This window comes from Rhopalosiphum padi, chromosome 2 (genome assembly GCF_020882245.1).
Source record: "Rhopalosiphum padi isolate XX-2018 chromosome 2, ASM2088224v1, whole genome shotgun sequence".
NCBI classification, from domain to species: Eukaryota; Metazoa; Arthropoda; class Insecta; order Hemiptera; family Aphididae; genus Rhopalosiphum; species Rhopalosiphum padi.
Window position 1 is genome coordinate 8,782,430 of NC_083598.1, and position 13,079 is coordinate 8,795,508.

Genomic DNA, 13,079 nt, shown 5'->3' on the forward strand with positions numbered 1-13,079 from the left:
ATGTAAGCTGTACATGAATTGTATCCTTAAAAAGGAAATTATATGTCACAATAACTGAATTTCGCCCATGGTTGTTGGCCACGGTTCCGAGTTACGAAAAGTTAAGGTTGAAAAGTTATAAATATCGATTGCACATTTAAAAATTGGCCTCAACCATTTTATTAAACTATCAATTATTTATTATTCGCGCCGTTAAAAATATTACCTATACTCCTTTAATATTTATTTTACTAACAGGTAAGACTATATTAATATATAAAGATGTGTTTCTTAGTTTAGAGAAAAATCCATTTAATTGTTTCATCACTTTGACTTGACTATTTGAATCGTTTTAATATTCTGTTTCTGTTATTAAAGTTATCTTGAAGTTAGGTCAACATTTTACATTATTTTTATTAGCTTATAAAAGTTATAAATTAATAAATATATCAACTAAAAAATGTAAATTTTAACACTAAGCAAACATATTGATTATAAAATAGAAAATTATGATACATGAGTCTGTTGCAAATGTATGATGTGCGTTTTTTTAAATTTAGAGAGATTTTGCGGGGCGGAAATATCAGTTTTTTTATATTACATAATCTTTCGCTACAATTTTTACAGATTTTTGTCCATGATCAATAAAGCAAAAAAAAAAAATATTAAACTCGACAGTTGATTCTATAGGTGGAACTCGATTTATAAAAATTATAAATATGTACATATGATTTTGTAACTAACGGTTGTATATTTTTAGACCAGTATTCTCTTAAAAAATAAAAATTACCAATGATAATATATTAATATATATGTACTCACTATCCATGAATAAATATAGATGCTAAAATGGTTTTCATAGCATACAACAAATAAATCGAATAAACTTCTTTTGTATAAGATATCTATATATGGTTATTTACAATAGCCAAAGTAATGTACATTTAATTTGAAACGTTAAGATGAAAATTTCATTGTAAAAGATGATTTATTTCTCTCGAAATGTTATAATTTGTCAAAATAATTAGTAAAAAAATTTTAGTAGAAAATTTTAACATAAAAAAGTTTGTGCCTCTTAAGTGATCTCTAAAAAGCTCATAATGCATTTTCAGTTCAACGTTTTTTTAACAAAAAAAAAATCATTTTAGCACCCCTTCACCCAACTTGCCTGACCACACTCAAATGGTGTTTTCTACCTATTAAAAGTCTATTGAAAGAAACTCATTATCAAACGGTTGATGACGTAAAAATAAAAACGATAGAACTTCTAAAAGGGCTTAATGAAAGTAATCAGTTACATGATTTTCAAAAATAGCAGTAACAAATGCACGGCGTGGGAGAAACTACTTTGAAGGTGATAAATTGATTATCGTTAGATTGTAAAATTTTAAAATTAAGCTACTTTTATCAAGAGTTTCGTTTTTGTGTCACTCTTCGAATACCCGAAAGACCACGTGAAACATATTATGTAAATAAAAATTGTATACCTACATACGAGGCACAAGGCGTCAGAACCTAACCTAACCCTACAATTATTTCTGTAGCTCGGGTTATGCGATACGTTGATAATTTATAGTGAATATAATATTATACAACTGAAGAATCACGAAATAAAATATGTACCTAATATACGAGAAAAAAAATATTTTTATCCTAAAAATCTATGTTGAATGTATTGCCGTATTTCTTTATTTTAGAAGATTTAAAGACTTTTACCGTAGATATACATAGGTTAGGCGTAACATAATACCTTTGACCCCTCGTAAAAATGTCAAGTGAATAAGTGCTCTCCTACCCTTATCCCCAACAATTACGGCATCGTTTATCATCATTATAAGCTATGATAATATTATTTAATATCGTACCCGATTTTGGAAGGGTCGTCGCCACTGTGCCTCTTCGTGTGTATCATACCAGCGGAAGCGTATGACGTAGTGTGCTCTGTCTCGTTCTCGTTGACGTTTGTTGACGCCATGTCGACGGCACTACCGACACCGCCGCTGCCTCCTGAGCCGGTGCCCAAACCGCCGTTAGCCGTCGTCGCCGTGTTGTTCGAGCATGTTCCCATGCCAGACGTCTTCCTCATGCTGGTCAACCGGTAGAACGGCGGCGTCTCCATCCGCTCAATCAGGCAGTTGAGCGTCTCCACGGTCTGAAGTTCGGTCATCATTTCGTCCAGCAGCCTGTCTGGCCTGGACCGGGCTAGATATAACGTAACGCGTTTTGCCTGCAGCGATCGACGTGCATGCGGTGAACCAGATCGTGTTCACAAATAAAATTTTTATACTTTAAAATATTGTTATATTACAAGACATTTGTGGTAAGAAATAATATTAACAAACATATAACAACATTTCTAATGTCCCGAAAAAAAAAAATTCCGGGAAGGATTGAATACCTCAAATATTGCAGACGCACGTACAAGTCAAACGAGAAAAAATCTACGACCTGCATTCTATTCGTCGGTTCATAGAAATCTCAGATAAAATGATTGATGTCCCTGCGTAAACGGTATAAATTATTACGAAAAAGATCATAACATCGTTCGCGTAGTAGAAAATAGTTTAAAGCAATTACCCGCGAGAGGTTAGCAACTCGATAAAAATGTTAATATTATATACAATGAAAATTATTATTTTTATTTTTTTATCTTATACAGATAAAATGAATGAACTTTTTATCCATTTACATTAAACAGCTTTGGATTTATATCTACACATAAAAAAATATGTAGTCATTTTCAATTTTTTTTTTTAAATGAACCACCTTTGTCAGAACTGTTTTTGTGAATACGGGAGGTTAGGTTATAAAAATAAAATGCACAAAATACCAAATTTCACACTATAGTTTATTCTCGTTAGTTTTTACTTCTTTTTTTTATTCAAGTTGTCCTCCTCCCCGCAATTACTAAACGTGCATTAAACTTCCCCTTTGGTACTTATATCAGTGTTCAATGTGCGCACATAAATAAAATTATATATTTCTTTTTCGCAGTTTCATTAAAATAGCCAAACATCAAATACTTTAACTTAATTTTCATATTTTTGTTGAAATTATGAGCTATACGTATTATAGTACAGAGTGTTTCAAAAGTCTTCATCCGATTACAAATTTATATAGTTCGGCAATTGTTAGCCGCAGGTAAATTACCTATATACTAATCAAAAGATAACTGAAAATAAACTTGGTTATCTAACTTTTCATTAGTATTTGGGTCGTTTACTAGTGGCTAATGTTTACCGAGCTATATACATTTGTAATCGGATGAAGACTTTTGATACACTCTGTATTATTAGTTTTTTTTTTTATTAATAGTATATAAGCAATTTATAACATTTATATTAATATACTCACGAATGGTAAAAGCTCATGGGGAGCCATGCCACTAATAATGACCAAATATCGAATTATAACTTTTAAATTATTCGGCCAACATATACACAGCGTTGACCACACGTCTTCGATATCTTTAGGGTGTTCATCAGCAAACTAAAATTAAGAAACATTATAATATTCAAACGTTAGTGAATTCAAATTTACTTAATAAATAGACACATTAAAAATTAAATATTTACAAAAAATAAATTGTGTTTAAAATATTAAAACTATAAATTCTCCAAAAATGTTTAAGAAAATATTGTTATCTAATATATTTACATATTACCTATGTCATATTTTCAAACAAAAATGTTAATTATATTAACAAATATTTGAGTCACTCGTATAGATTTATTAGTAATATCGGTTGTACCTATTCGTGTTAACTGTATTTAAATTTATAGTTAGTTTACCGTTTGGTGTTATAAATTATATACGAATTATAATAAATCATTTTGACACAAAATCAGATACTTAATTTAAGGACAGCTGAATAATTACCTTGGCTGTGATGTAAAACAAATTATTTAAAACCATTTCGGTGGCTTCCACAGATCCCCATCCTTCTCGACGACACGAATTTTCTTGACCTTCTTCGGCTGGATAATACTAAAAATGCATAATGTTAAACGAAAATACTATTAAAAGTGAAACAGGAATCAAGTTAATATAGAAGAAAATAAATATTAATTATCGAACATATTATTTATTATTATTTTATCTTGATATTTTATAATAAACTACTATGAATACAATTTCAATATTACAAAAACCAATTATAAAAATAATTTCCAAGGATTAAAAACAAGGTATTAAACGAATAAATAATAATTAGGAAGAAGAAAAGTATTTAAATATTTAAATGCACTATAATAACAACTCTTTATAATATATCAGAATACACACTTTAATTGTATTTTTAAAAGATTTTAAAAAATAAATCAAAGAAACTTAAAATAATATAAAGTTAATTTTTAAATCCAAAATTTTAAGTGTACATGTATATAATTAATTTTTTTATAAAATAAATAACTCAAGTTATAACTTTTGTCAAATTTAGGTGTACTATAGCAAATGCAGTATGTATCATATTATAACTGAGTATTTATTATTTTGTATGGAAAAAAATTACAATAAATGTACTTATAGATTAAAATAAAAAAACCATACTTGAGTATTTTTTCAATTAATTAATTTTAAAATTAAATCGAATGTTAGTTACAAATTAACTATTAATTTATTATAATAAGTCAATTTATTAAAATAATAAACGTAACTATATATAGTGATTATGCAGAATATGAATTTGGCATGGCTGTGTATATTTATGATAGACAAAGGTTTATTACCTTTGACTATCATAAATATAGTATACATAGTTGTATCCATTTAAGGGTAAAATCAATAGTCGTTTAACTATTAGAGATATTTTCGATAAAGGGTTGAATAATAATAATATTATTATACTACTGTATATTATAGTTCGTAGGTACCTGAAAATATGATAACGGATTTGGAGGAGGTACGTTTGGATCCACTAATTCCATATTGTGTAACCAAGGAACTAAATAATGCAAAAGCAACTGACGAACTTCCGGTCTTGCTGTTTGGAATCTACACGTTATTTCTGTAATAAAAACAAACATTTTAATGGAATAATAAATTGTTATATCATAACATTGTAACATATTTACAGATCAGTCAGAGTAATTTTTAAATTCTGTTTATTTAACGATGTTGTGTTGTTACATAATTTTAGAATGTTGTTGTATCTATTATCACATTTTATAGCAAAATAAAAAACGGAATACATATTAAAATAATATGGCAAAACTAACAAAATACAGCGAAAACGGGAATATCTTAGTAGTATCGATATTTAACAAAATCAATTCTTTTTTGTAATTAAAAAATGAGTAACCTAAGATATTTGAAATATTTACCAAATATTTATAGGGGAAATTTTTAGACATACTTTTCAAAACATATTGTATCTTTTTAAAAAATTTAAAAACATTTGAAATTTTAGATTGTTTTGTTTTTTTTTCGATTTACCTATATTGATAACATTTTTGTTTTAAGTTAAGAACTTTGAAACTGTAATAAAAGGTTCTTTATGAATTTTTCTTACATTTTTTAAAAATATTGGAAATATACATAAGTATACACACATATTTTTTTCATGAGTTTAAAGTTCGTTGTAACATTTGTTAGTACATTAAAATATTAAAACTTAAAATTTGCAAACTAAAATGTTGGATATTGATACCTTTACGGGTTATACGTATCCCGAATATAATTATTAATTATATTAAATTTAAAATATTTATTTAAATAAAAAAAAATATACAAATAATACATATTATATAATATATGTTATTCATATATTATCGTGTTTATTAAATTCAATACAAAAAATGCATGTAATTGTTTTTAAACCATAAATCATTTTTACAAGCTTTTAAATTTTAAAAATAATTTAGTAAGCCAAGCTTCACTCGGAATTATTTTTAAGTGCGATGATTTATCATTGTTTTCAAATCAATAGTAATAATACGCAATAAATATTGCTACTCCACGATGTACACATTATACGCTTGCTTTCTGAACAGTATCCATGTTTTTTATAACTATTTGTTTTTGAACCTAATTAGTCATACATTTGTACTTTTAATTTTTGTTATATATCTGTAGTGTTTTATTAACTTTCACAATATTGAATTTTTAACCTATCTCCACGATCAGTATAAATTGAACGTATTCAATTAAAATACCTTTTTAGTTCTTATCTTCCGTTTCTTCCTATATAGGTAGCATGATTCATTGTCTCCGACTAACCTTTGATTAATCAAACTAAATTTAGTAGATTTCTTTCAGCTTATATTCTATCTATATTATATACGTTCTACTTACAGTCAACTAATTCGTAATTTTCCTTCGTAAACTACATTTATTTATGTTATTACTTATTTGATATAGATTTTAGCCGACCGTTAATATTTGTTCAATAAACGATATTTTGCATTATTATACGAGTTTTATTTATTTCTGAATAATATGCTTTTGAATTATTTTAGGGGTCAAATATTATTATTCTTGCACTTATTCGATTTTCTTAAAAAAAAATTGATATTTGTAAAGTAATTTCGTTATAAATTGGATTACGTATGAAAATACGAGTACATACATAGCTATTCGTAGTATATTTAGTATATTATGTAGAATATTTTGAATATCAAAAGTATAAGTCAATCGACACTGTCAAAAAGTCAAAGATACAGAATACAGAACAGGACATAGGTATTTGATCTTGTTGAGTTTTTATACCAAACTATATTTGAAAATATTATCACCTAGATTACAAAACAAATAAAATAATTTTGACATAATTTTAGTGATAAAATTCTTAAAAGAATTGTAGTTGCATGTACCTACGCGAGAAAAAAAGATTTAATTTATAAATGTATACCACATATTTAATAACGAATTCTTCAATTAAAATTATTACCTACATTTTATAACAAAACTACAATTATGAAATATCAATAACAGTGGCGTAGCCAGTGGGAGGGCTGAGGGGGCTGTAGCCCCCCTTGAAATATCAAGAAAATTTAAAATATATTTTAATTTTTAATGGTCTATGAAAATAATCGCTACAAAAATCTTAAATTGTACTTTACAAAAATTGATCAGCCCTCCACGAAATAAAATCCTGGCTACGCCACTGATCAATAATAAAGTCGTATTTCAATTTTATTAAAAATAAAGAAGAGAGAAAAATTATTTTTAAATATATATTATACGCAGACATTCAATTAGAAAAATAAGAATATATTAAGTCTGTAAAATATAAGAATTACCTACGTTATATTAATAAAGAGAAATCAGATTTACGTTTTAAAAAAGTGAGTAGTTTAGAAGTTTAATGTTTAAGTGAGTAGAAGTAATTTAACTTTACTTATAGAATTTAAATTGACTACAATACTCGTATTATACTTCTATGATCAATTAGTCATGCCAAATATCAAAAAATATAACAGGACAATCGACTAGTATTACAAATTATAATAACTTAAGACTCCAGAAAAAATATATAAGTTATAAAAAAAAATTATAACATCAGAAATTAATAGTCACTAACATCTATAACTCTCCTTACTTTCATATTTTGAAAAGACATATTATCAAGCAAATATATATATATTGTAAACTTTGTGACTAATATTAATAAGACAAACATTTTAAATATTTCTACTATGCTTTACATTATAAAAATAATCAATAAACCATACGAAATCAATTGTGTCAAAACTGTCAAACTGTCAATATTTTAGTTACATGTTATCTGATATTCTCAGTGTGTTAAATGTAGTGAAAATACACATTTGGTTATTAATGCCACATGCATAGCTTTGTAAAGCTAACACTGTTCTAATGACCACACGTACGTTTAAGATGGCGGCACAATGGCAGGCTTATAAACATACAAAATACTTAAATAGTAAAAAAATTTTGACGTTGTTGACTTAATTAAAAGAATTAATTAATCTATTATTAAACAATTTAAATAATATAAGATCGTCTGTGTTTAAACGTTGATTAATTTATGATATTTCAAATTGTAAGTAAGTTATGAATATTTTTAAGCTGTAATGCTCTTCATATTCATACTCGCTTAAAAATTAGAATTTTGCTAAGACTATAATGTACAAATAGATAATTGTTCAACCTTTAAGATAGATAATAGATAATTCACAATAAAAATAAACTGACTACACAAAATAGGTTCTTTCGACGTGAATTTCTTATGTTATACGCAGTGTCTCAATTAGATTTATTTGAGGGGCGAAGACATATTTTAACATCGTGGAATCATGGGCACAATATATCCGTAGACTAAATCATAGTTATACAAAAATTACAATATATAATATACAATGTATACATAATAAACATTATATATATATATTTAAAATTAAATCAAGCGGCCCGGTATAACTTAATGGTACTAAATAAAAAGAAGGGAAGGATGGTATCTTATGTTTGAATAACATAGACAATAACACATAGGAATTAAACGCAATATTAACTATTTAGTAGTCTTAAATAAATTCAAATTTTTTGTTACAGAAAAATGTTAATATTATTATGATATTCCATTAAAAAATGTAACAATTATTTTAAAAGTAAAATATTAATTTGTTTTAATATTTATTAGTTATGTAGGTACTATATATAAAATCTATTTCTGTGTATTATTAATTATTATAGAATAACATCTAGCATAGATCTTTATTTCTAAAAATCAATGGTAATACAAATAAATATACAGGATTCTTTTATCAAACAACACTCAATATCTCAAAATCTACTAAAGTATTTTAAAATTTTTTTTTTACATAATTTCCAATAGAAATCAGTCAGTGTATTATAATATTTATTAGTAAAAATAGTTCACCTTAATATTTTTACTAGTGAATATTTGAAAAAATAATTAAATTGAGTGTAAATTTATTGGGAAATGAAAGAGTAATAAAGGTAATGGTTTATATATTACACAATCGAATTTAAAATGATTGAATAGCGTAAAAAAACGATGTTCAAATCAATCACAATTATTATTATTTTAAGAACTCTTTTTCTGAAGTATGTACATTATAATCGTTAACGTGCCTCAAATATTTAATGACATTTGTTTATATGCACTGAGTAACTATTATAATACATTAATATACATGTTTTTAAGAGGACGTCATACCTGCAAGTGCGAAGTGTTGCCTCTGTTTTATTAATTCATAACAAAATTGTACGTTCAAAATAATTCATTTTTTCCTGTTAGAGTGAATAGATCTGTTATTAAACTTAAAGGTAAACAATTTTGTATATTAATCTATATGGTTTTGTTTATTGATAGTTTAATTTCAAAGCGACTTATGATCATTTTAAAATATACAAAAAGAAAATGTCTACAGTTTTAAAATACGCAAAACATGCTTTAGAATAAAAATATCAAAACAAGTATTGTAGGTCCCTAAATAGATAATCATTTTAGTTTTCATCTTTAAAATTTATAATTTAACATAATTCACTATGGCATTAAAAAACAGACGAAAATAAATTATTTTGAACGTAAAATTTGCTTATGTTGTGCGTTTATTAGGCAGAGACAACATGTGGGTATGACATCCTCTTAAAGTCTTAAAGTTATTCGTTAACCTGAAATCATGTTTGTCATTATGTAGTTTAATCTTAATTAAGCAACGTGCCAATATAATAAAACATGAATATTATTATATCGTTTGTATCAAATTTGTTTATATTTTTTTATTTTTTTTTATTATTACTTTTCTCCTCAGTATGAATGAATGTTGTAATACTAATGTTATAGTGAAACACTTATATACTATTTATTACCTGCCTAAGACATTCTAACAATACTATATAATACAAATTTGGTATTCCAAGGTTATTTAATAAATGATCAATTTAATATTAGGGATTTAAGAGTAAAGTTAAGTGCTTATTTGTTGTAGGTATTTTACGGATAAAACTATCTTACTAGTATAATAATTTATAGTGTGTATACTTTAATGAAGTTTGTAGCCACGCGATTAGGCCACCATACGTAAGCCGCAAGGCTTTATATTCGGTAGCGTCATTTTAGTTATAGGCCAGTAAGGATTTTATGATTTTTTAAAATTGAATCTGGTAAAACTAAAACGTATGCTATGGAAAATGATTGAAAACTGTTATTTAAACTGTACGAACCCAGTATAAAATACACGAATATATATACTATAATCCACTATATACCTAATAGTAAGGAATAACTAGTGAATGTAACATGTATGTAAAAACATGGATATCTGTTATATTATGAAGTTTCTAAGTAATAAACGTATATATTTATATATAAATTGCAACTAATAATACGATATTATCAATGTCAAATCTTGGAAAAATTTAAATATTTTATGAGATGAAAGTGTAATTTTGAACAGATTATAGATTTTTTTTAAATATCTTTTAACAAATTAAACCTTAATAGTTGTTATATAAATAATTGATATTTTTAATTAAGATTTCTTACCAATAACAAATTATTTGAATTTGATAATTATTATGATTAATGTGTTATAAGAAACTGTTAAGTCTTGCGAAAATTAATTACTAAATTTGATTAAAAAGGGTTTTTGACATTCTCAAAATACATGCCAACACATTTACATATAATATTCTAATATTGACGAAGTCACATTATTACTTAAAAAGAAAATAACATATTATTGTTTAAAAAAGATATGTCAACATTTTTATTCTTTTATACTCAATCTCTGGATACGAACATTTCAAGAATACTACTAGATATGAAATATGAAAAACCATCTTTAAAAATATTGTATTTATTTTCCAACCTTTACTTCAAATTATTAACTTATAAAAGAGCTTTAAAGATGACTATAGTATTATAAATTATAATACTACCTAACCGTTATTTAAAAAATGTTTAACCTAACAAATGATTATGGTTATAATCGAAACTAACATTAAATACGTATTGAATAGCAAATCATATAAATCATATACAAATAACGTAAGACTAATATACCTTCTTCACTCTACTACCTCTTCTCATAATCTAAAATTAGAAACAACGAAATTTGAATACATAATTAAATCATAAAACCCTGTAGGTATAAACTATTGTTTTATTTATGATATTTTGAAACCGCAATATCTATATAACATTATAACATTTTCTTACTTATCAGCTGTGTTTGTTTATTTGGTTACGGTAATTATCTTTTTCCCTGTATTTTACGGTAAATAATATTATAAAATTTGTATATAACTATAACTGTTATAGATTCAATGGATCTTAATGGGTTTTATAAGAAATTTTAAATTTAATACAATTTATTTGTACGCGTAAAACCAAATATCATAATCATTGATAATAATAAATTGATAAGTTCAAATATATAATACACTATACTTATAACTCAGAGTTTTTTTTAATGATTTTTTTTCTGACTGCACAAACAATATTTTCCCCACTCTTCTGGATTTTAGTTAAGAATTAAACTGAATACATATATCGCCTATGATATAATAAAGTAAAAATGTTCACTACACAATTACTTTTTTCACTGCACAAAATATGTCTCACTGAAGACTAAAAAAAACCTATTATAACTTATTTTATACTTAGACAAAATAAATGCTCACTAATCTAAAATTATTGCTACTTTTAATGAAAGACAAATTTGATTCAATTTATACTGAATTTCAAGAAACATTCGACAAAAGTAACAATTAACTCTTTTCAGCGAAACTAGAATATTTTAAATTAAATAGCTCAATTTTAAATTTTAATAAATTATATATAATTGTTCTTACATACAAACAATCGTTCTCAAGTCGTAAAATTGATGTCTGTAGATTCTTTATTATTCATTTTATTTAAAAATACTTTTGTTAGTATTTTCGACTACCCTATAAATGTTCTATTGTTCGTCGATGATACTAAAGTATTTTCGGTTATAAGCTTACAACACGATTGTATTAAATTACAGTTTAACCTAAAAAAGCTAAATTAATAGAATATTACAAATGAGTTACCTTTTAATATAAATAAATGTCAGATTATATTGTTAAACCGTAAAAGAAAACCAAATTGTTTTAACTATAGATAAGGCGATTCCATTTCGACTAGGGTCGGTTGTATGAGAAACTTGCAAGTTTTATTCCCAAGGGATAATCATTTCTTTTCTTATTATATTAATTTACTGCTTGTAATGCTTTCGGGATTTTGGATTTTATATAAATATAAATACAAAAAAGTTTAAACATATAAATACTTTAAAATTGTTAATTTATTTTCATATTAGATCTAAACTCAAGTTTAATGCTTTAGTTTGGTCCCATAATTATACTGCTTATAAAGAGCTTAATTTAATAATAACCAATTGGAAAATGTCCAATACAAGTAAACTAAATATATCTGTTTTAAATTTGTTATAAGTCTCAATTATAAAAATAAGATTCATATAATCTATATTCTATTCAGCTAGGTATTAAATCTTGTGAAATTAGAAGAAAAGTTAATGATCTATTATTTTTAAATGACTTACTACATGGTAATGTTGATAGCCTATAATTTAATGATTTGTTGGCATTCACACTAGTCAAATCAAACTTAGGGTTAATAAATTGTTTTTCACCACTAATTAACTAATTATAAATAAGCACCATCATATTTTCCTCAAGTCCTAATGTTAGCAAATAAAATATTAAAGTTTGTTGATTTTTTCTTGATGTTTTGTGAAGTTTTTTAGTTTATTGCTATAATGCATTAACAAATTGTATTTTGTTCTTTTACTTGTATCAATTATAATAATGTTATACTATAATTTGTTAAAGAGTTTATACCCGTTTTACAATTTATAAATTACTATCACATCATTATTATCCTCTTTTATTCTAAACAGTAAACATGTCTCTTATCATTATAGTGATGTACTAACATTTTTTTTTTATAATTATTTAAAATGTATAACTACAATCTATACAAAACCTAATGCAATCAGCAATTTTAATTACAAATTGATTAAAGTAACGGAAATAATTAAATTGGAAAAATACTCAATAGTGTCAAACGACAAAAAAGTATGCTTCTAAAAATAATTTAAGAACTTTTTTTTATTTAATTATTTCTAAAA

General features: G+C 25.2%; 1 protein-coding gene across 3 annotated transcripts in view; it reads right to left on the reverse strand.

Annotated features, from left to right (window-relative positions):
• Positions 1-13,079, reverse strand: part of LOC132923197 (protein furry) — a 108,529-nt gene that overhangs the window by 29,632 nt on the left and 65,818 nt on the right. For all 3 annotated transcript variants that reach the window (XM_060987049.1, XM_060987048.1, XM_060987050.1), the window contains exons 21-24: positions 4,851-4,984; positions 3,859-3,966; positions 3,334-3,468; positions 1,845-2,206 (exon numbers count right to left, since the gene is read on the reverse strand). In XM_060987049.1, the coding sequence (XP_060843032.1) occupies positions 1,845-2,206; positions 3,334-3,468; positions 3,859-3,966; positions 4,851-4,984 (739 nt within the window). The remainder of the gene's footprint in view (positions 1-1,844; positions 2,207-3,333; positions 3,469-3,858; positions 3,967-4,850; positions 4,985-13,079) is intronic.